The following is a 22,918-nucleotide window of genomic DNA, read 5'->3' on the forward strand; positions in this document are numbered from 1 at the left end:
GACTGTCATTTGCATCGACTATTTAGGAAATTCAGTGAAAAATATCATTTGCATAATAATTTGGAACACAGTGTAAATGGCTTATAATAAAGCTACAAAACATTAATGAATGGTTTAAAGCCTAAGTTTATACTTATCAGCACTTTACAAAGGATGACCTACAAATAAAAACCGTTTTGGTTTTCTGTGAAGTTTCACACTCCTAATAGAAATGTGTAGGAGATTGGCAAAAGCATTCAAATAAAACTGCTAATCAGGACAAAATAAAATTAGTAAATCGCATGTAGATTAAATGATCTGCTATATGGAGGAGCTGAGCAGAAATACGGTTCCACAGTAAACGTTACTGTAACTGTTGTAGCAGCCTGGCGTTACGGTGTTTCGACACCTGGGCTCGCTTGTGACTATTTTGGACAACGCGACTTCCCGTAGAAGGCTATAGTGTGTAGCTGGGGGATCATGGGATAATACATATTTTTTTTTCTGGTTCTTGTCTTAGGAGGCAGTCTGTCATTTAGGTTACGATGGTGTGAAAGAAGGTAATGTGCAGGCTGTCATCGTGAGCAGATGATGGATACCGTTAGGCGTGGTAAGTGTGTTTGAATGCTGTTAACCAACCCTTCACTCCCGAGAGCAGACTGAAGCTAAACAGATGTTTGCTAACCTTTAAGTCTTGCTTTGCCAGACCCTCCTCCAAAGCGCGCTACCGTTAACTGTAAGCTAAAACCAAAAAAGAACGGTAGTTTGTAATATACTTACAAAAGTTGACTGATTGCATGTTATATGGGGGCAACAACTGACAGAATGATCTGCTGTCAAATTTTTACCCATTTTTTCTTTACCTTTGTCAAACTCAACACTTGCCATGGACACTAACGTTACTCAAGTTAGTGTTGACAGGGTTAGCTAGCTAGTTAACTTGGGTTAAGATCTTAATTTAACTACCATTTGGCAATCGATCAGGAAAATAACTTATTTTGATCAAAGCAATTAAATGGCATTTATTTTTCCGTTAAACTGTCCTTTCATTGAGTAGCTTTAGTGAGAACTGTTCTTCAAATACAAACGTGCTTAGTGGGGTGAAGTTGAGTTTAAAGAGTAATTTCGCCTAAAAATACAAAAAAAGAAAAGAAAAACATGTTCTCACCTCCTTAGCTCTAGCTAGCTAGTGGTCAATCCAAGCAGTTTGTTTTATTTGCATGGTTGACAGTGAGATATTCATCTCTGCTTCCTCCCCATTACAATGGAGATGGGAGGAATTTCATTTGAGGTCCTCACAGCTGTTGAAAAAAATGACATTCAAATTCAACAGCAGTGTCTCTTTTCAGAACCTTTTTAAATATATATAATCCTCCACAGACCTCAATTAGAGCCCAACCGATAAATCAGCATTTATGAGCTTTAGGATTTGGCTTATTTGTAGGCTGATAAGTAACAAGTAATTGCAGTACATAGATGGCTTACTCTAAATGTCCTGTAAGTGTCAGACTGGTCCACCAACCAGGCATTCAGTCTTGGCATTGCTTGTACTGTAGATGAAGCTGCTGTGGTGCTATTTGAGGTTAAGGTTTTTTTTTTTTTGCATCATCAGCTCAGCTGACTGCCAGGTGTCTGTCACTTGTGGATACTTGGTTCCCTTTTTTGAAATAGTAGAAACTTGCCGTGTAATGGTTTTGGTTGATGATGAAACTGAAAGTGTGGGCTTTCTTTGAGTAATCTACAAGTGCTGGTCATATAATTAGAATATCATGAAAAAGTTGATTTAGGTCAGTAATTCCATTCAAAAAGTGAAATTTGTATATTATATTCATTCATCACACACAGCGATATATTTCAAATGTTCATTTCTTTTAATTGTGACGATTATAACTGACAACTAATGAAAATCCCAAATTCAGTATCTCCGAAAATTAGAATATTACTTAAGACCAACACAAAGGATTTTTAGAAATGTTGGCCAACTGAAAAATATGAACATGAAAAGTATGAGCATGTACAGCACTCAATACTTAGTTGGGGCTCCTTTTGCCTGAATTACTGCAGCAATGCGGCGTGGCATGGAGTCGATCAGTCTGTGGCACTGCTCAGGTGTTATGAGAGCCCAGGTTGCTCTGATAGTGGCCTTCAGCTCTTCTGCATTGTTGGGTCTGGCGTATCGCAACTTCACAATACCCCATAGATTTTCTATAGGGTTAAGGTCAGGCGAGTTTGCTGGCCAATTAAGAACAGGGATACCATGGTCCTTAAACCAGGTACTGGTAGCTTTGGCACTGTGTGCAGGTGCCAAGTCCTGTTGGAAAATGAAATCTGCATCTCCATAAAGTTGGTCAGCAACAGGAAGCATGAAGTGCTCTAAAACTTCCTGGTAGACGGCTGCGTTGACCCTGGACCTCAGAAAACACAGTGGACCAACACCAGCAGATGACATGGCACCCCAAACCATCACTGACTGTGGAAACTTTACACTGGACTTTAAGCAACGTGGATTCTGTGTCTCTCCTCTCTTCCTCCAGACTCTGGGACCTTGATTTCCAAAGGAAATGCAAAATTTACTTTAATCAGAGAACATAACTTTGAACCACTCAACAGCAGTCCAGTCCTTTTTGTCTTTAGCCCAGGCGAGACGCTTCTGACGCTGCGTCTTGTTCAAGAGTGTCTCAACACAAGGAATGAGACAGCTGAAACCCATGTCTTGCATACGTCTGTGCGTGGTGGTTCTTGAAGCACTGACTCCAGCTGCAGTCCACTCTTTGTGAATCTCCCCCACATTTTTGAATGGGTTTTGTTTCACAGTCCTCTCCAGGATGCAGTTATCCCTATTGCTTGAACACTTTTTTTTCTACCACATCTTTTCCTTCCCTTCGCCTCTCTATTAATGTGCTTGGACACAGAGCTCTGTGAACAGCCAGCCTCTTTAGCAATGACCTTTGTGTCTTGTCCAAGGTGTCAATGGCTGTCTTTTGGACAGCTGTCAAGTCAGCAGTCTTCCCTATGATTGTGTAGCCAAGAGAACTAGACTGAGGGACCATTTAAAGGCCTTTGCAGGTGTTTTGAGTTAATTAGCTGATTAGAGTGTGGTACCAGGTGTCTTCAGTATTGAACCTTGTCACAATATTCTAATTTTCTGAGATACTGAATTTGGGGTTTTCATTAGTTGTCAGTTATAATCATCAAAATTAAAAGAAATAAACACTTGGAATATATCAGTCTGTGTGGAATGAATGTATACATTATACAAGTTTCACTTTTTGAATGGAATTACTGAAATAAATCAACTTTTTCATGATATTCTAATTATATGACCAGCACCTGTACAGCTAATCGGACAAAGCAGAATTAACAAAGTCATAGTTGTAGTGATGTAATATCCGCTATGGCCTTGTTGGAAGTCCTCCTCTCCTCCAAATGTAGGTGTCCCTTTGAATAGAATTATTGATTGATGCCTGGGGGACAAAGGTAATTTAAAATCAGAATTCCTGTGTGTCTATTTAGGTAAAGTATTGTGCATGGATTGGTTACTTGAAACCAGCTGGAATTTGGCTGTAACTGTGTAGCTTTGTCACACAGCAAACCATGATGAATGACTTTAAACACAAGAGCCATTTGATTGCAGACCTGATACTTCTTTTTAGGCTGTTGTTGGTAGAGATTGGCCTAGTTAGAACAAGGCAAGCATGTGATTTGGCAAAATAACTCACATTACGTTACATTCGCCTTGATGAGCTTTCACATGATTATGCTACAATCATGTGCATTATGACAAAACAGATGACTCAGTCTGGGCAGTGTGTAGGCTATGTGATGTGTACTACTGTATGTACATGAACAGTACACACGCAACAAGTAGGACACAAATAATATAACACTTGTTCTGGTGTCCTTCACAACCAACATATTCTTATCATGAGGAAACTATTACCTTAGTGATAACTTTATGTTTAAATAATTGTTTGAATTTATGTTGATATGTGGAATCTTTGATACATGTATATGGTGCCAACGGAGAGTAAAACTATCAAATGTATTGATGAGTTTCCATCCATCCATCCATCATCCGCTTATCCGGGGTCGGGTCGCGGGGGTAGCAGCTCCAGCAGGGGACCCCAAACTTCCCTTTCCTGGGTTGATGAGTTTGCCTTTCTTTATCCAAAACTATGACAATGTTGAGATGTCTGCCTTCCCTGTCAGGTTGTTGGTGTCGTCATATGACCAATAATAAACTGACAAATACATAACACAACCGTTCATTTTTGTTTGTATGTAGGCTAGACTATACAATCTTGTAGCGTCCGTTTTCTCGGTGCAGCTCCAGTCAACAGTCGTGACATTGCAACAATGTGGAATAAAGAGCATTAAATGGCCTTCCTTTCGACATCTTTGTTAAGATATTTTTTGGTTCATTTGTCGTCAGAAATGGCTGTGGGGGCTCGTGTAACAACAAAGCGCTTTAAAAATCCGGTTAAGCAAGTAAAGTAGTCCCGTATCAGACGCTCGAGACACCGCTCGCAGTTAAAAAAGGAAGGTGGGAAAAAAAAAACAGCGGCATTTGCTCACTCTACAGTCTATATTTTTATAATTTCGGGGAAAATATGCAATAATACGCACGGTTTCGAGTTGACGGTGAACTTATTTTTTTTCCTCAAATGTGTTTTTAACACGAAATAAGTTTGTGTTGATTTTCCCTACATCTTCGGATGCGGAAGCGAGCATCTGGTTAAACAAACAACTTACTTTACTCCACATGGTATTTTTTTAATTTCCTCGGTTATTTTATACTGTTAATAAATATATATATACACACACACATCACTACGAGTTCATAGCAAACGTATAATACTTACGGCATTTCTACAGGAGTGTTTCCGTCGTACCCAGCTGTGTTTACAGGTTATAGTAACCTCTAAAGTAACACTAAAGTTTGTGTTTGATTTGTATCCTCCTATTGCAATTTGCCCCATGGACTCGACTTGAGGTTTGAAGAGGGTGTTTTGTTAGCATTGACTTTGAGGGTGTGTGTTGTGTGCTTAGTTCAAACGTTGTGAGACTGAGAGGAGTAGGATAACAGCACCTACCTACGTACCTGTTCTGTAGGTAGTGTGGTGGAGCCGCAGAGCGGACTCCCGTCACCCAGTACACGACACCCACTGCTCAGTCCGGACTCTCACATGGTAAGAACCTCCACTGTTTTTTGTTTTTTTTACTGCTATACCAACAATGGCCACAAGTGTGACACATTATGTTTGCATCCAAGACTTAGATATGGTAAAGAAAAGAAAAGAGGAAAACAATGGGGAAAATACGGCAAATATAAGTGAAGTTGCAGTCTTTGTTGACAGATAAGACGGGTGAAAGCTGTAGTGCGCTTAGCTTGCTTGAATGTGGTGTGAAAACGTACAATGCCACATGTAGATGTAGAACTTAAGAGATGTGCATGGTCTCTATACTCTTGCTATATTTAACAGATACAGCGAAATCAGTGGTTTTGAACATTTTCTGTCACACTTGTTTCAGATATCACTGTTGAAAGCCGCAGTGGCTGTTTATCATGTGGGTGCTGATAATGGGTGCTGATAAACCAGCTGTATGGAAATTAACCTTTTGTTTAAATCTGAATGGACTGTCTGACTTCTTTGCCCCAACAGGATGTTCAGGGGTATAAGTGGGTGCGCTGGAGGTTGTGGTTGTGTCGTCTGGCTGCTGTGCTGTCCTTGGGTGTCCTCCTGATTGTGTTTCACTGGCGCCCAAGGCTTGCTGTCCTGGCCCGCTGCTGTTCCTGCCCTCTTGCTTTGGCAGATATTCTGCTAATAAGAGTGAGGAAATGAATTCATTCCTACTTAGATTTTAAAACCCACTTGACACCTGGCATTAATACTTACTTTTCTCTTTGCATTGCAAGAATTGCATCTGACCTGCGTTTTACTTTGTCGCCCATTATCCTTCTAGGTTCTCTGAAATGTTAGTTTAAAAGGTTGATGTCCAAAATGCTTTTAGTCTTTTCCACATTAACATACAACTAGCTATATTTATCGGTTCTGTCTCATGACATTCTGATCACCAAGCATGAATGTTAGTGTAAAATGGTAAAGAGGACCATGTCTATGGCAGTATTATGTGTTGTTGTCTATAAACACTCTGAGCGAGTTCTTGACTATTTAGAGACCGACTGCAGAAGAAATAAAATAGTTTAAGAACACGTTCTGGACTATTAAGAGATTTTTTGTCTGCAGGGCTGTACCGGGTTTTGCAAGGTTTGCCGAAGAAAAGAACTAAGCTTTGCGGTGACGACCACATCGAAAAAAATAAGAGTATACTCAAGAAAAGCTTCTGTAACTATGGGGAATGAAACCTCAAAGCCGTGCCACGCATCTGGACCCATAGTGGGTGAGATGGTTAGAAAGTATGGACCGGATTGCATGAGATGTCTGCCATATTGGTCAAAAAGATTTGGCTTTCCACAAAACGGATCACTGAGTCCAGGAAAGTTAAGATTGAATTTATGATTACGAGTGACATTCTCTTGCAGAAACGGACATATCTCTGATTGTTTCTCTAATGCAGGCATGGCAATAGAGTGACAGAAGAGACAGACGTTGGGCTGGTCAAAACGTTAGTCGAAGTAACTAACTAATTTAGGCAGAAGGCCTAAAAAGAAAAAAAAAGTCTATCAACGCTCTGAGCGAGTTCTTGACTATTTAGAGACAGACTGCAGAAGAAATTAAATAGTTTAGGAACACGTTATTGGCTATTAAGAGATTTTTGTCTGCAGGACTGTACCGGGTTTTACAAGGTTTGCCGAAGAAAAGAACTAAGCTTTGCGGTGACGACCACATCGAAAAAGATAAGAGTATACTCAAAAGCTTCTGTAAATATGGGGAATGAAACCTCAAAGCCGTGCGACGCATCTGGACCCATTGTGGGTGAGATGGTTAGAAAATTTGGACCGGACTGCTTGATATATCTGTCATATTGGTCAAAAAGCTTTGGCTTTCCAACAAATGGATCACTAAGTCCAGGAAAGTTATTTTATCTGCTTTTATATATTTAACTGTTTTAACTGCTCTTCAATGTTTAATTTCTTATACTGCACTGTAATAATTTTTGTCTCGTGTTTTTAATTTTTTAATCTGTTTTCATGTAAAGCACTTTGAATTGCCCTGTTGCTGAAATGTGCAGTACAAATAAAGCTGCCTTGCCTTGTGCCCTGATTCACTGCATATCTTGGTTGGTCAAGTGCCTAGTTCCCAGCAATCACACATGTATCGGTGTCGTCTTTCCTTCAGGACAGTTTTGGCCAGCAGCATGTGGTGGAGGTCCTCACAGAGGAGATGGATAGCAGCAGGTCAGCTGGTCAATGTCTCTATACTCTCACAGCATCACCTTTAGCCTTTCAACACATATATGAAAAAAACTGTCAAAAGTCAGATAAAAGTTAAAAAAAAAACTGTATGTAGCCTCTACCTACTTGCTTTGTTCCTTTCAGTTTGGAAATGGTGGTAGAGCTGGAGGAAAATGAATGGAGAGATACAGTTCAGCTGCACAAGGAGGAGGTAAGGAAGAAGTCGGCAGAATGATGTGCTGAGCGATCTTCTTTTACCAGACTGAATGTGACCATTATTGTGTTACAGAAAACGCTGCTGCGCTACTACCTGTTTAAAGGACTGCGCTACATCTGGCTGGGCAGGAAAGGAGCTTTCTGTCGTGTCAGGTACTAAAACAGGAAAAAGAGGAACATAGCACTGAGTACTGAGCAGCTAGATTCATCCTGTATATTTGTATTGAGACTGTTTTTAGGCACTGCTACTTTCTGCTTATACTCAGTTATGTTCTCAATATACAGCTAGAAAGTAAAATATTTCCTTTTTTATTAACTATAATGTTGAAACCTTCCATTTTTATTTGTAGTGTCCTCAATGAGGACTGGACCTGCAATGATGTGTATGGCTTCCAAAAGGGCCTGAGTCACCTGGAGCAAAGCCTCAGGTAAGGAAAGGATGCATGCATGGGGAAATAAACAGACTCTTTGATCTCAGAGGGCACTGCTGAGTAATTCATGACGTGAATTCTTTCAGGAGATGCCTGTATGGGCCGAACCTTATTGATGTGCAGGTGAAGTCTTACGTGAAACTGCTGTTTGAGGAGGTGAGATGGAAAATCTGTCTTTCATACTGCCTCAGATTTTGTTTTTTACTTTTAATGATGGTTTAGAATGTTTGAAGTGATATTTTGTTCTAAATCCAGGTGAAGTATCAACTTGAACTTGCTCCTTCCTTCTGTCTCTCTTTTGATCTGCCCACTTTAGGTCCTCAACCCATTCTATGTGTTCCAAGTGTTCAGCATCACCCTGTGGATTGTTGACAATTATTATTATTACGCCATTTGTATATTTATTATCTCCATTTTATCCATCGGTATCTCACTTTATGAGATCCGCAAGGTGAGCCTGTAGTGGGATATTCAATCTGATTTAAAATCTATGTGCTTAGCTCCGGAAATAGATGGTAAATATTATTATATAAATATATAAAAAAAATATATAAACCTTATTTGACCATACTCCACAGCAAAGCGTCACTCTTCGCAACATGGCCCGGTTGGTCACCAATGTCACAATACGGAGAAACTCAGGAGGTGGGTTTTTGCAAATCTATTCTTCTCCTAATGTGAATTTCTTGTAGTTTCAGAAAATGATCTAAGTGGATTTGTTTTGCGATTGATATATAGGGTTTTGTTCACCTGAGTACTGTTGCTAACCATCCTGCTATGACCACAGTCTACCCATCTTCTAATGGCTACTTCCAGCGAGATAATGCGCCATGTCACAAAGCTCAAATAATTTCAAACTAGTTTCTTGAACGTTGACAATGAGTTCTTTGTACTCAAATGGCCTCCACAGTCACCAAATAACAGATCCCCTCAAATACTGAGGATTTTCTACTTCTGCACCATCGATAGAGTCCTCTACAGGGAACATCACTGACTGGTATGGAAATGGCACAGAACAGGACCGTGAGCCCTGCAGAGAGTATTTTGTTTGGCTGAACATATAGTAGGCAGTGCCCCACCCTGCCTAAATGATATTTACACCAGGGGCTGCAAGAAAAAAAGGCTAGGAGAATCAATAAAGATCCATACCACACGTGTAATAGCCTATTCTCCATGTTGAGGTTGGGAAGAGTCAGTTTCTTCAAAATTCACCATTCTATGGGCAGACATCAGTGTCACGGTAGCAAGCATTTAACTAGCTAAACCAGCTTACAGGGCTCGGAAAAATATAGCATGGCTGTCCCCAGTTCCCACTTCTACGGTAAGCAAGTAACCGGGAAGCCTTTTAGGAATGTTTTGAAAGATTTTTTTTTCTTTTTTCTTTTAAGTCAAGTCATTCTGCATTAAACCCAGAACTCTCTACAAGGACATTTATTCCTGGTTGTGTGTTTTCTCAGTGGAGGAACTTGTTAGCTCAGAGGAACTGGCCCCCGGCGACTGTCTAATCATCCCTCAGGAAGGTCTGCTGCTGCCCTGTGATGCGGCCCTGCTGGCTGGGGAGTGTCTGGTCAATGAGAGCATGCTCACAGGTGATCAACAAACCTCAACAACAATACAAGGCAGAGCGTAACTGTTTTCCACTTTTAATGTAGGATTTAATTAAAAAAGCTGGGGTTATGTTACATTTGACAACCTTGAGGCTAATTAGAGTCACAAATTGGCCATCAAAAGTGATTTTCAAGATGATTGCACATCCCTTCATTAAAGGGATTAACTGGTATATCACCTTGTGGTGGTGAGGGTTCAAGCCTTTGATTTCTTGCTCCTCAGTGAATCTATTGTATTGTAAAAAGTGAGATTCCCATGTCTTTTTTGATTAGAAAGCAGGTTGAGGTGCTATATTAATACTGTAGGTAGGTAGGTATAAAAACACTCAATCCACAGAGAAATGCACACAGCCCGTATTCAGAAACTGTGCCTTTTTAAAGGGATATTTAAAGGCACCCGCAAACTCGTTCAACGTTCCCCGCTGATGATGTCCCTTTACCGGCCAGAGGCATTGAGCAACGCCGCTGGTCTCCATAGCCGGCGGGCCAAGCTGTGTCGAGTATTCCGTCTGTAATAAAGTGTCCTGCATATTCTCCGATCTGTACCAGTGTATCCCGTTGGTACACGTGTGCGGTAGTTTGAATGCACATCATTGTTGTTCTAAAATTTCCTTCGGGATAAATAAATCTATCTAAAGTTTTGATGCTGAGAAGCCACTAAAGCTACGCGAGGATTCGAGGTGGCTGACACTCGTTTTGTTTTATGAAATTTCGGAGAATGTCGGCAGTCCAACCTCCTATGGGCAGGTTGACAACATGCGGAAGTAGGTCCTACTACTGGCTGTAGTCCATAGCCTCTGGGCAAAAAGGCCTCTTATGATGCAAAATGACGATTTTTGCGTCATAAGAGGCTTTTTTCCAGACCCACAATACAGAGATCTCTGGTCTCAGGGGGACATGAGGGAGGTAAGCACATTCAAAAATACTCCCGGGTTTCTACTGATACAAAGCTTAATGCTAAATCGGTGAAGTATCCCTTTAAATGAGCCGTCAGGACTTTCGAAAGGTTGTCAAGTCACATCTATATAGGGCTGGGCATTGTTCAAAATCTTTCGATCCGGTGCCAGTTTCGATACCTCAGTTTCGGTGCCGGTTCCTTAACAATACTTTTTTCGATACCATATGTTTTAAAATCCATTTCAACAAAATTACATTAAACACGAAACCTTTATTTTCCACCTTAATTGTGTTATCAAAATTGCAATGATGTGCAGACCCTCATAGCGCAGATGCGGAACACCCAATCAGAGCAGACTGGGCCTTTTAGGGAGGGGGTCTTAAAGAGACAGGCCCTAAAACGGAGCCTTTCAGACAGAGGGTGAATACAGGTATATTCAGACAGATAGTATGAGAAAAATAATGCGTTTTTTGAACATTAAAGCATGTAAACCTGTTCTATTAGAAACCCAAAATACAAGTTTGGACCTAAAAATGAGCATAATATGGAACCTTTTAACAAAAACTGGCAACAAATAAGAAAATACAGTAAATGTGGCACAAAAACAACCTGGTTCCATACCACTCAGCAAAAACTAAAGTGAAACCAAATTGCAATTCAGTATAATTTCTGGCTAGAAAAACAAATACTCAGTCTCCCATTTCCTAGTTCCATGTAGTTTTAGAGTGAATGTTTGATTGGTACCAAAATCCAATTTCTGTTCCTTTAAAATCAATTCAGCATCAAGATAAAAGCCTTTGCAAATGGCATTCGTTAAGTATGTGATGCCATCTCTTTTCACAGTCTGTGCCTCCAGCTTGTTCTACATCTTCCTGTGAGGTGTCACTGTGTTCACCTGTTCTCATCCTTCCTGTGTCCAGGTGAAAGTGTCCCAGTGCTAAAGACGCCACTGCTAGCTAGTGAGGGGAGGTACAGCTCAGACACTGAGCGCAGACACACCCTATTCTGTGGTACCCAGCTCATTCAGGCCAAAGGGGGAGGGCCGGGAGGCAGCGGTGCTGTTGCTGTGGTCACAAGCACCGGTGAGTAAAGACACTGAGGATCTGAGTCTGTAACATTTTAGTGAGATGTCAGTTAAGAGTTAAACGTAACCTGTGGAGTTCTGGACCTCTAGCTGTGCTATGAAGCAGTTTTGTCTGTCTCACACATAAGGACGCACTTGCGCAAACGTGACCACAGGATACGCAATACACAGTCCTGCCAATGGTGTCACACCATTCCACTGATCTACAGGTGATGGTACGTTACACACCAAGATATGCTGAAATTAAGAAGAGAAGAGAAGACTGCTTCCTAGCTAACATGAATCTAAACGAGTGTCAAACTTTTGGAAAAATCAGCTTTGCAAATGTTTTATGGGGGGGGGGGAGATGCAGTCGACGAGTTTTTTAGGCCTCAAGGATACACACAATACTTTTGTGTGAGTAACACTGTACACAGAAATGTGTTAAAGGTCCCATGACATGGTGCTCTTTGGATGCTTTTATATAGACCTTAGTGGTCCCCTAATACTGTATCTGAAGTTTCTTTCCCAAAATTCAGCCTTGGTGCAGAATTACAGCCACTAGAGCCAGTCCCACAATGAACTTTCCTTAGTATGTGCCATTTCTGTGTCTGTAGCTATTGAGGAGGAGAGAGGGGGGCAAGGTGGAGAGAGGGGGTGTGGCCTTGACCAACTACCACTTTGCTCATTTGAAAGCCATGATGTCTCTCTCTCATGGGTGGGCCAAATTCTCTGGGCGGGCAAAGCAGAGAAAGGGGAGGTAACCTTGCTCCTTATGAGCTCATAAGGGGTAGATTCCAGATCGGCCCATCTGAGCTTTCATTTTCTCAAAGGCAGAGCAGGATACCCAGGGCTACACCTATAGCCATTTCTAGCCATTGGGGGACCATAGGCAGGCTGGGGGAACTCATATTAATGTTAAAACCTGATAAAATGAAATTTTCATGCCATGGGACCTTTAAGAAGGATATGCCACAGGACAACTTTGAGGTCTGTTTGCTGTCCAAGTCAAGCCAGTTCTCCTGCTTATATCTCATCCTCAGGGTTTTTCACAGCCAAAGGTAACCTGGTCAGCTCCATTTTGTATCCTCATCCAACCGACTTCCGCTTCTACCAAGATTCTGCTAAGTTCCTGCTCATCCTTGGTTTTGTTGGTAAGAGCTTTAACAGCAACCTGCCTAATTTCGTTTCAAGAGTGTATGAAGAAGTTAATGTTATCTGTATCTACAACTGAGTTACTCAGGGTTATGTATTTCAAGGCTTTTTTTAACCTATAATTCAGTTATAATTGAACATTAATAAACTCTTTCCAATATTTTTCTTCTTGCTACAGCTTTTGTTGGCACCATTTACAGCTTTGTGGTCCTCTTCAAATCGGGTGTAAGTGCAAGCCACAATGCAAAGACCAAATGTTTTCTGGCCTGTCTTTATTTGGCATGCAAACAATAAAGAAAGTGATATCACTGACTTGTTCTGGGTGTGTGTCCAGGTGACCTGGCTGGAGTTGGTGGTTATGAGCCTGGATGTTGTGACCATCGCAGTGCCTCCTGCCCTATCTGCAGCCATCACCACTGGCACTATCTATGCCCAGCGCAGGCTGAAGAGCCAGGGCGTCTTCTGCATCAGTCCACCACGCATCAACATTTGTGGCAAGGTCTCACTCTTCTGCTTTGACAAGGTGAGGGGGATTCCATTAGCTAAAGTCTACTGTGTATGTGGAGAACAGCTGTGGCCACATGTTGAAGTTGCCTTTCATCAGAGTACTTTTGTTTCTCCAGACAGGGACTCTTACGGAGGACGGTATGGATGTGTGGGGAGTGATGGAGGGGGGACCTGCCGGTTTCTCAGAGCTGGTCCCAGATCCCAGACTCCTGCACACAGGCCCCATGCTCTCAGGCCTGGCCTGCTGTCACACTGTGACACTGTTGCAAGGACAGCCCCTCGGAGACCCTCTGGAGCTCAAGATGGTCGAGTCCACTGGTTGGGTATGACACTATAAAGTTATTTAATTTAATTCAAGAGGTACTTGACTAGAACCGGGTAAAAACCCTTTTGTCATTTAAAGGTGCACTATGAGTTCCTGCATGGTTTCAGCGCAATTTCATTTTTGTCTCAAATCATAGGCATCTCTCCTTGAGCTGCCTGTCCCCTGAATACACTGTGAAAAAGCCCGGTCTCGGGAGACAACACAGGGCTCATAAACATCAAACAAACACTAGAGGCACAGGCTGTCCACCTAAATACAACAAACCACTCTAGCCAATCATCAACAAGATGGTTGGGGGAGAGGGTGGGGGTTAGTGACAGTTATGGAGACATAACTGTCACTAGGGAGGGGCGTGCTTGCTGGATATGTACTGTGGTAATTTACCCAGTAAAGCTTTTGCAATAAAAATTAACATATGGGTTTTTCTCCTTTTTTTAAACAAAGTGAAGTCCATTGAACCATTTCATATACATGATGTATACGGAAGCTTGCACCAGTTACAAACAGCAAGGCATCCAGTTTTTTTCTGAGAGATGAAGATGCATGTAAGTAAATTACATCATCATAATATAACACTGACAAAAAGGTACTTTGGACTATTTTATTTCTAGCAGTAAAAGGCAAAAACCTTTTTTTTTAACAAAAATAAAAACCTAAATTTGGTTTGATTTAGGAGGGTTTTTTTAGGAGGATACCAGGCCCCAAGCTTGACTTGAAGTTGGTTAAAACACAATACACAATAATTGTAAAACATGACTTCCATTTTGGCCATTTTTCCCTATCAATGTGAACAGATATTGCAAATATTGTTAACACCAGGGACATTGCAAGAACCAGTTTTTGTTTTAACGTTCCTCAAGCGACTGCAGATCTATTTTCCCACGCATAACATATCATCTCACTGTGAACTTCTTTTATAATATGTTAATCTAAATCATTATCTTTTACATTGTGTATATTTTCCCAGACACTCCATGAGCCAGAGGGAGATGGAAATGTGCTGGATGCAGAGTTTGGAGGCCACAGAGTTTTGGCTGTTTTGAGACCGCCTAATCAACAGCCTCAAGCTCAAGGAGCTGTGAGTGTCCCTACCATCACTCTCATATTAGTCTATATCCATGACGTTCCACTTCCAGGATTGCTCCAATAAGGGCTTTCTGACCGGAGGGATTTTTGCAATTCTTAGAACTAAACGTTCCTAGAACACTTTTTTCGTCGTGTTCCGACTTTAAGTTCCTCTGGCCGCTGTAGCGTACTTTTTTAGCTCCTACTTCAGAGCAGGGTCTTTTCCCTTTTCCTAAGTGTACTTGATTGGTCGAACTTATAAGTCACGGCCACTGCCAACTCAGAACTTGCAGACAGAGCAACAACCAACAACGGGACGTTTTTAACAATTTTCACCATCTTATTCATCATTAAATTCACTTCTGACAACGTTTTAGGCAAGAAATTAACTGTTTAGATTTTGAATATAGGCAGTCTTGCGAAAATTGATGCCGAATTGACAATTTGCTTCAAAGTTTTCGGAGTTGAGAAGCTCCATCAAGTGAGGCGACAGCCAGCAGGCGCCTGCCCCGGCCTCTAGCTCGTCGCTCGGCCAGTCTTGCTCAGACACCTCGCTGTGAGCTGGAGGTCTCTCAGACCGCTCTCGTAAATAAGAGCACAACACATGTCCATCATAAGATTAACGGGAACCTGTGGTTAACTGTTTTTTTGGAGTTAAACTCCACAAACGTGCCCTGCGGCAGATTTTGGGGAAGAGTAGTTCTTAGAACTGCTTAGAAGTGTACTTTTCCTCTAAAAAGTACAAGTACTATCCGGTCGGAAAGCACCTAGTGCCGCCTGAAATTCCTCCAGATTTCACTCTTTTCGGCCAGATGTCTGTTACCTTCGGCTTTCTTTGTGTTGTCATTTTAAAATCCAATTGATTTATGAGGACTCTGGTTAACTGCTTCTCAGATCTCTGCAGGGTAAATCCAGATAGCTAGACTCTCTATCCAATCTGAGTTTTCTGTTAAAACAACCTTTGAACGTATACACGTTCCACCAAAACAAGTTCCTTCCCGAGGCTATTTTGCAGCGGCACCAGGGCTCCATCTGGCGCTTAGCGCCGCTCAAGACAATTGTGATTGGTTTAAAGAAATGCCAATAAACCAGAGCACGTTTTTCTCCCATCTTGGAATGCTGTGTGGACTAGCCAGACCCTCCTCCGCAGCGCTGTGCAGGATGTCTGGCAAAGCGAGACTACTCTTATTGACTGATCAGTAGAGCTTTTACATCAAATCCCCTTAACTGCTGTTGTACAGCTATTGATCTTTCCATTACTTAACCTCAGTGTTAGATTTTGACATTGTGGCAAATGTATGTAATTGCAAACTGAATTAAATTCAAATTAGGTGAAGAAAAGTTGGTTCATCAGCACTAAGTCCCTTCCACTTCTTAGTCAATATCGGTCTAGAGTTTTCAGTTATGCATAACTGATATTCTTCTTTTTCATTTGGCTGTCAGTCCACATGCGAGGCGGTGGCCATTGTTCAGAGGTTTCCCTTCTCCTCGGCACTGCAGAGGATGAGTGTGGTGACGGTGGCCCGCGGCCGATGCTCGGCTCTCGCATTCATGAAAGGATCCCCAGAAATGGTGGCTAGCCTCTGCCGAGCAGAAACTGGTCAGTAACTTAATATTAATAATATAATAATACTATCCCATGTGTTAATATACAACTAGTGCAGGATCTTTTTTTAGGGATTTGGATTGAAATTAATTTTGCATTGTGTCTACTCTTTTACATTACATTTATACTAAACTGGATGCTTTATGTTAACAGTGCCAGGGCAGTTCTCCAGCAAACTGCACAGTTTCTCCAGCGAAGGTCTCCGAGTTCTTGCACTCGCCTATAAACCAGTAGACGGGAACGCTGACTTAAGGACCATTGAACGGTGAGAGCCCATTCTGTGTTTCTGGCTTGTTGTCTGTGGCTCCAAAGCTCCTTAAAAAATAATTTCTCTACACCTGAAGCGTGTTGTAAATGCAGCTGTTTGTCTTTCCACAGAGGGGAGGTAGAGAAAGACATGCAGTTCCTGGGCTTGATGATCATGAAGAATCTGGTGAAGCCAGAGAGTGCCCAGGTTATTAACATGCTGAGACTGGCACAACTTCGCAGTGTCATGGTCACTGGTGAGCGATATCTTTTTATTATCATTAAGGCAGTATTATTGCAGGCATCTTAATGCCTTAATGCCATCAACATCATGTTAAATCCCGTTTTGTCTTTCTTCACATAGGGGACAACATTTTAACAGCAGTCAATGTAGCAAAAAGCTGTGGGATGGTAGGATTTGATGACAAGGTGATATTCGTCAATGCAACCCCCCACACTGCTCAGTCCATACCCACCCTGAGGTTCAGCCTGGAAGACAGAGGGGAGGTCATCACTCAGGTCGGTCCTGCTCAGACATGCTGCAGTACACTGACTGCTCATCAGTGTGGTTAAAGGTGCAGTAAGCGACGCTAATCCAAAACACTGTTTGCCAAATTCAGCGAATATATCCTCACCTAGCTCTCTATTTTCTATGTGCGCTGAAAAAAAAATCTGGTGTTAATACACAACCATCGCTGTGTAAATGGAAAACAAACAAAGGAGTGCACGAGCCACAAAACATTCCAGCCAATCGACAACAGGTGGCGACAGTTGATGGAAGAGGGGAGGCAGCATGTGAATGTGCCGGCCGGCCAGTAGTTATTTATCCATGAATCTGGGTGGCGGAGCTTCTGAAGGGGGGGGGGGGGGGGGGGGATGTATTTGTTTGCCAGTTGAGTTAAAATATCAAAATCTTTGCGCAGCATTGCTTACTGCACCTTTAAGTCTCTGTTGTCAGAATATATCTTCGACCGATATCCGGGAAGAAGAGAACCATGGTTCTGTCAATCATGATTAAGTAGTTATCAGGATAGCACACACAATGAGCACAATCATTACCTACTTTTTTTTTTTTTTTAACTTCATTTTGGCTGCTGTTATTAATGCTTTTCTTGTCTCCTCTCAGGGCCTGTACCAGGGTGGTTTTGACTATCACTTGGCTATTAATGGCAAGTCATTTGCTGCCCTCTGTGATCACTTCCCTGAGTATTTGCCAAAGGTAATGTATGCTATGTAATCCCAGCAGGAATGTTCTACTATATTAGTATTATATATTAATCTGCCAATCAAATGACATATGCATACAACAACTAGGGGAGTGGTGACGGGGACAACGATTTAACTAAATTATAATTTGGTTCAAACTGAGGCATTAGACTGTCAGCCTGTATTTCAAGCGACATTTTCCTTTTTAAATAACGAAGATGATGATTATAAAATCAAGATGGGATCGATTGTTTGTCAACTTTTCTTGACATGCTGTCATTGTAGGTTTTGCTGCGAGCCACAGTATTTGCACGCATGGCTCCTGACCAGAAAACCCAGCTAGTGAAGGAGTTGCAGAAACTTAAGTAAGTTCAGACATAAAAGGGCTCGAGTTTTCAGTTATGCGTAACTGATGCTAACTTTATTTTATTCTCATCAGAGTGGAAAAGTCTATAAAGTACTAAGGGATACTGACACCCAATAGTAGTCTATCATCTATTTGTGGAATCCACATAAAATGTTGCCTCTGAAGTTAAGGGCTTCCCCTAGTTGCATGATACATGTATAATCACAAGTCTAGCATTTGTCATTTTAATAATTTATATAATTGAACAACGGTCTACTACCTGACTTAAATAATACTCTCTACCACAGCTACAAGGTGGGCATGTGTGGGGACGGGGCCAACGACTGCGGGGCCCTGAGAGCTGCTGATGTTGGGGTTTCTCTGTCTGAAGCCGAGGCTTCAGTCGCGTCACCTTTCACCTCCAAGACTGAAAACATCAGCTGTGTGCCGCTGCTTATCAGGTGAGGAAGTAGGAGGCATTGAGTTAGAATAGCAGGGTAAATATGGATGACGTCTTTGAAAACAAACCAAACCAGTAATGTTTGTGGTAGCGTACCTGCGGCAGAAACAAATATTAACAAATTTTTTCTCCTTGTCTGTACAGAGAGGGCCGGTGTTCTCTGGTCACCTCCTTCAGTCTCTTTAGATACATGGCCAGTTACAGCCTCATTCAGCTCTGTGCTGTCCTCACCCTCTACACAGTGAGTAGCAGTGGACATTCATTACACTCTCACTTTCAAAAGTTCATCATATTGCTGCCATTCATTTGTATTTCTGTCAAGTCAATTCTTATTAAAAAAAAATTAACACAAAAAAAGCTGAAAAGAATTGTAAGCGTAACAATTTCATGTATTTTAATCCAAAGCCATTTGTTTGCACCTCTATCAGCTGTCAACATGTCACACTGACACTCTAAACGCACGCCATACCGATCACCAAAGCATTGCTTACAGGATTTACAATGAAACGTGACTTGATGTGTGTCCAGGTGAGGACGAGGATGTCCGACATGCAGTTCTTGGTTTGTGACTTTTTTCTGGTGACGACACTGGCCATTGTGATGGGGAGAGGAGGCCCCAGTGACAAGCTGGACCCCTCCAGACCCTCAGCCAGTCTGCTGTCCCTGCCTGTGCTGGGCAGCCTCTTCATCCACACCTGTGTGATTGTTCTGGGCCAGCTGGCTGTGCTCTTCATCACCACCTCACAGGACTGGTCAGTAAAAAGGCACGCATGCAAAGAGCTTTTATTTCAATTCAGAATTTCCTAAAGAAAGATGTTACATTTGTTTTTTACAGTCACTGAACAAAATCCAATATCTCAGATTTAGAAAAGGACAAACCATCCCATTTACACTTTGATACACTGTTTATCCCTGTATTATTATTATTATTTTTTTTTTTTTTTTAGGTACGTTCCAATCAATTCAACAAGGATTGGCGCAGACAATCTGCCAAACATGGAGGACACCAGTGTGTTTGCCTTGTCAGGTTTCCAGTACATCATCATGGCTGTGGTGGTCACCAAGGGATACCCTCACAAGAAACCCTTATACTACAATTGTGAGTCATCAGAAATGTACAAGGATGACGATTTGGGGTTGGAAGGGTGATGCATACAAATTGCTCGGTTTTTCATTGTTGTCGGCTTTATTACTTCTGCCAAGGAGGTTATATTTTCGTTTTTTTTGTCAGCAGGATTATGGAAAAAACTTGGTGGAAGGGTGTAGCACAGGCCAAGGAAGAACCCATTGCATTTTGGTGAAGACATTGCAAGATAGGGCATGGCCTCGGCAGAGGCCCTTCTAGTTAAATATAACTTTAGCGGCTAAGCCTAAACGTTAAAGCCACTGAGGGGCTGCACCCGCCGTAGCACAGTAGAGTAATAACTCTCCCACTTCTGCTCATTGCCTTTGATGCCTGGATTTGTAGCTCTCTTCACGACAACACAGGCACAGGTTGGTCCTTTGAAACGGGCGTTTATTGCTTTGCTCTTCTGTCCTTAATGCATCCACGTCACGCCGTGAGAACTATATGTGAATGAACATGGTAAGCACGTCAAATTAATTATACATTACCGAAGAAAATAAAATACAAATTGCGCTTAGCGCGAATATAAATAAAGCTTCACATGTAACCTAAAATACCTCGTTGGCTACTTGTCCTGAAAAGAGGTTCTTAAATCCTTTGAAAATCCTTTACTGTTCGCCTTGGCCTTTTACAACAGTGTAACTCCAACTTAGTTAGCAGAGCCAAGCCCCGTAACGTGCTCACGTTAGATTTTTCCTCGTCCGTTAACAAATTCCGCAGCAGTGGAAACCACAACAGAGAACTTTAGTTCCGAGAGAAACAAAAAACACAACGGACTAAACTCTTTAACTATTACATCACATTCATTTTAACCTTTACATTAAACACATTTCCTATTTATTTACTGTATGAGACTATGAGTATAAACTATAAATTTACTATGAATTTTGCATTAATTATGTGTCATAAACAGCACATATTTAACAGCACTTACCGTATTTATTTTTTTTCTTGCTGAAAACGTTTTTCTGGGTGTTGCATAAAAGAATCCAAAACGATCCATAAATCTTCATACAAGCAAACATTTCACATATACAACAACTAGCCAGCATGGCTTGGTGTTGCGGTTTTGTGCTCCTCCACCACAGCACAAAGGTGACACCTCCTGGCCTCCTACAATAATATTACAAGTAAAACTTATTTAAGATTTATGACCCTAAACTCAGGTGTTTTTTTTTTGTTTGTTTTTTCTTCTTATCTTTCCAGGGATTTTCCTCTGTGTACTATTGATCCTCTTTGCCCTGATGACTTGGCTGGTGTTGAATCCTGGGCCTGTCCTTAAAATACTTAAACTGTACGACTTCTCTGATATGAATTTCAAAATGCTGCTCATCGCTCTGGCTGCTCTTAACTTCCTCATTTGTTTTTTTGTGGAGGTGAGTGATGACAACTTTGATATTCCCTCTTCGGACAACTGTTAATGAAATATTGCTGTTTCAATCATTAGCTCCAACATTAACCAGATGAGACGCATGACTGTCTGTGGATATAACTGATGTTGGGGTTCTCCATGATGCTTAACATTACACTTTGAAGACCCTCTAAAAGGCCAGAAAGATGGCTATAAAAAGTCTTTTAATATTCTCCTTCATGATGAAAAAAGTGCCTCAGTTCATCTTGAGTTCATGTCAGTTACTATTGACATCAATGGTGACATGTTCTAATGGTTGAAAAGGTATAAAAATGTCCATAGTAATTTCTTCATGCTCAGTATATTCAAAATACGTATATACTGTATACAGTACAAGCGTGCAGCACACCCCTAAAAAGTTTGACATGTTGTTTTTTCGTTTTCATCATTAATAGATAAATACTCCAAATGGACAATCTGTTTAAGCTTGGTATATTCCTAAAGGCTTTTGGTAACCGTACAGTTGCTGTTTTTTTTCCCCCAGGTGCTGATAGATTTGGGTATCCTGAACTGTCTTCGGTTGCTGCGTGGGAGGCGTGAATCCAAGAAACCGTATAAACGTCTTAATATCCTTCTGTCTGAATCCCCCTCATGGCCGCCCCTTAATCAAACCCTGTCACCCAGAGATTACACAGTCATCCAATTTAGCTAGCATCTGCTTGCCCCTCTGTTGGACACTGTCGTGACCCAAGCCAAAAGATGCTGTGAATGTCAGTTACATCCCCAACTTGATCAACAATACAAAGTCATGTTTACCTTTTGATTAATAAAAACTATTTTTTATCAAAACTACTTATGTTTTGAAAGATGTTTGTATTTTCAGTGTGATTTAATAGTGTAGCCCTGGGGGTGTTAAAGGACCATATTGCACTTGTGGGTTTGCATGTTTTAGCCAATTAGTTAGTTTAACCAAATTACAAAAGCATTTTCTCGCGATCTGACCTGATGCATACTTTAGGTTGGATTTGTCCAGGTTTTCAGATTTCTGCCTTCTCCCCAATATAGTGGAGGTGAAATTAATTTCATACGTGGTGCTCAAAGCTTTAAATTGGGGCTGTCAATCGATTACAAATTTTTATCTAATTAATGACATACTCTGTGGTTAATTAATTGAAATTAATCACATGCATAATTAACGGTGCCTGAACCGATACATTTAAGAAAGTAAAAAAAGAGAAAAAAGAAAAAAAAGGGTACTAAACAACAGTTGGTGACATTAAAGAACTGCTTGTTTATTGCTAAGGCCATTTGGTCAAAATTAAATGATTTAAAAATAATGTATAACAATAACTTATTTCACTAGTAAATTGCTGTTGAACGACAAAAACAACAACCAGATAGGAAAAGGACATTTACAATAACTTCAAATGTACCACGAGGCTGTAGTTTACCAGTTTCATTGAATCCTCTACAGTAAAACACAGTCAAACTTTACACCGTTTAGCGTTAGCTGTCAGCATTGTAACCGTGTTTAATCCAGCTACTAGCTAGCGGTAGGCTAACGTTAGCTGCTGTTGAGTATTGTGTTAACTAGCGTCACATGCAGCGGTGTTCGTGTTTCCTGTAACGTCTGTTTCAGAGCATCAGAGAGGAGCGCAGACATATCAGTGGCACCAGATTTTCGTCTGTATGCAAACGTCAATATGGAATGGATTAATCTGCGTTAAATTTTTCTCAGATTAATTAATCGAAATTAACGCGTTATTTTTGACAGCCCTACTTTCAATATTTAAAATGTTCGGACGTAAAAAAAAAATCCCCCAATAATAGTCGTTACCTTGGATAATCTACAGCTCTCGCTGTAATTAGTGTTCATTGGAAGTATGTTCAACTGAATAATGTTCCTATCAAGTTCAAATGCATGTATAATCATTCCTTTTGGACAAAGGCGCCTGCCAACTCAATGTTAAGTAA

General features: G+C 41.2%; 1 protein-coding gene across 8 annotated transcripts; it reads left to right on the forward strand.

Annotated features, from left to right (window-relative positions):
• Window positions 1-421: 421 nt before the first annotated feature.
• Window positions 422-21,796, forward strand: atp13a2 (ATPase cation transporting 13A2). Of its 8 annotated transcripts, none has more exons than XM_078254457.1 (29): window positions 423-589; window positions 5,029-5,168; window positions 5,643-5,810; window positions 7,281-7,339; window positions 7,481-7,547; window positions 7,626-7,705; window positions 7,903-7,980; window positions 8,070-8,139; window positions 8,300-8,434; window positions 8,562-8,628; window positions 9,441-9,572; window positions 11,409-11,570; window positions 12,595-12,705; window positions 12,885-12,931; window positions 13,041-13,229; window positions 13,330-13,536; window positions 14,506-14,616; window positions 16,047-16,203; window positions 16,363-16,474; window positions 16,588-16,712; window positions 16,820-16,974; window positions 17,582-17,674; window positions 17,947-18,026; window positions 18,316-18,468; window positions 18,612-18,708; window positions 18,996-19,231; window positions 19,415-19,566; window positions 20,800-20,969; window positions 21,489-21,796. In XM_078254457.1, exons 2-29 carry the CDS (start codon window positions 5,166-5,168, stop codon window positions 21,654-21,656), a joined length of 3,384 nt encoding a protein of 1,127 aa, XP_078110583.1. In that variant the 5' UTR covers window positions 423-589; window positions 5,029-5,165; the 3' UTR covers window positions 21,657-21,796. The 8 variants fall into 8 exon arrangements, with proteins under 8 accessions (XP_078110586.1, XP_078110583.1, XP_078110579.1 ...); XM_078254453.1 differs by having other exon boundaries at window positions 5,092-5,168; XM_078254454.1 differs by having other exon boundaries at window positions 5,092-5,168; window positions 18,996-19,219.
• Window positions 21,797-22,918: the final 1,122 nt, after the last annotated feature.

This window comes from Sander vitreus, chromosome 7 (genome assembly GCF_031162955.1).
Source record: "Sander vitreus isolate 19-12246 chromosome 7, sanVit1, whole genome shotgun sequence".
Taxonomy (NCBI): Eukaryota; Metazoa; Chordata; class Actinopteri; order Perciformes; family Percidae; genus Sander; species Sander vitreus.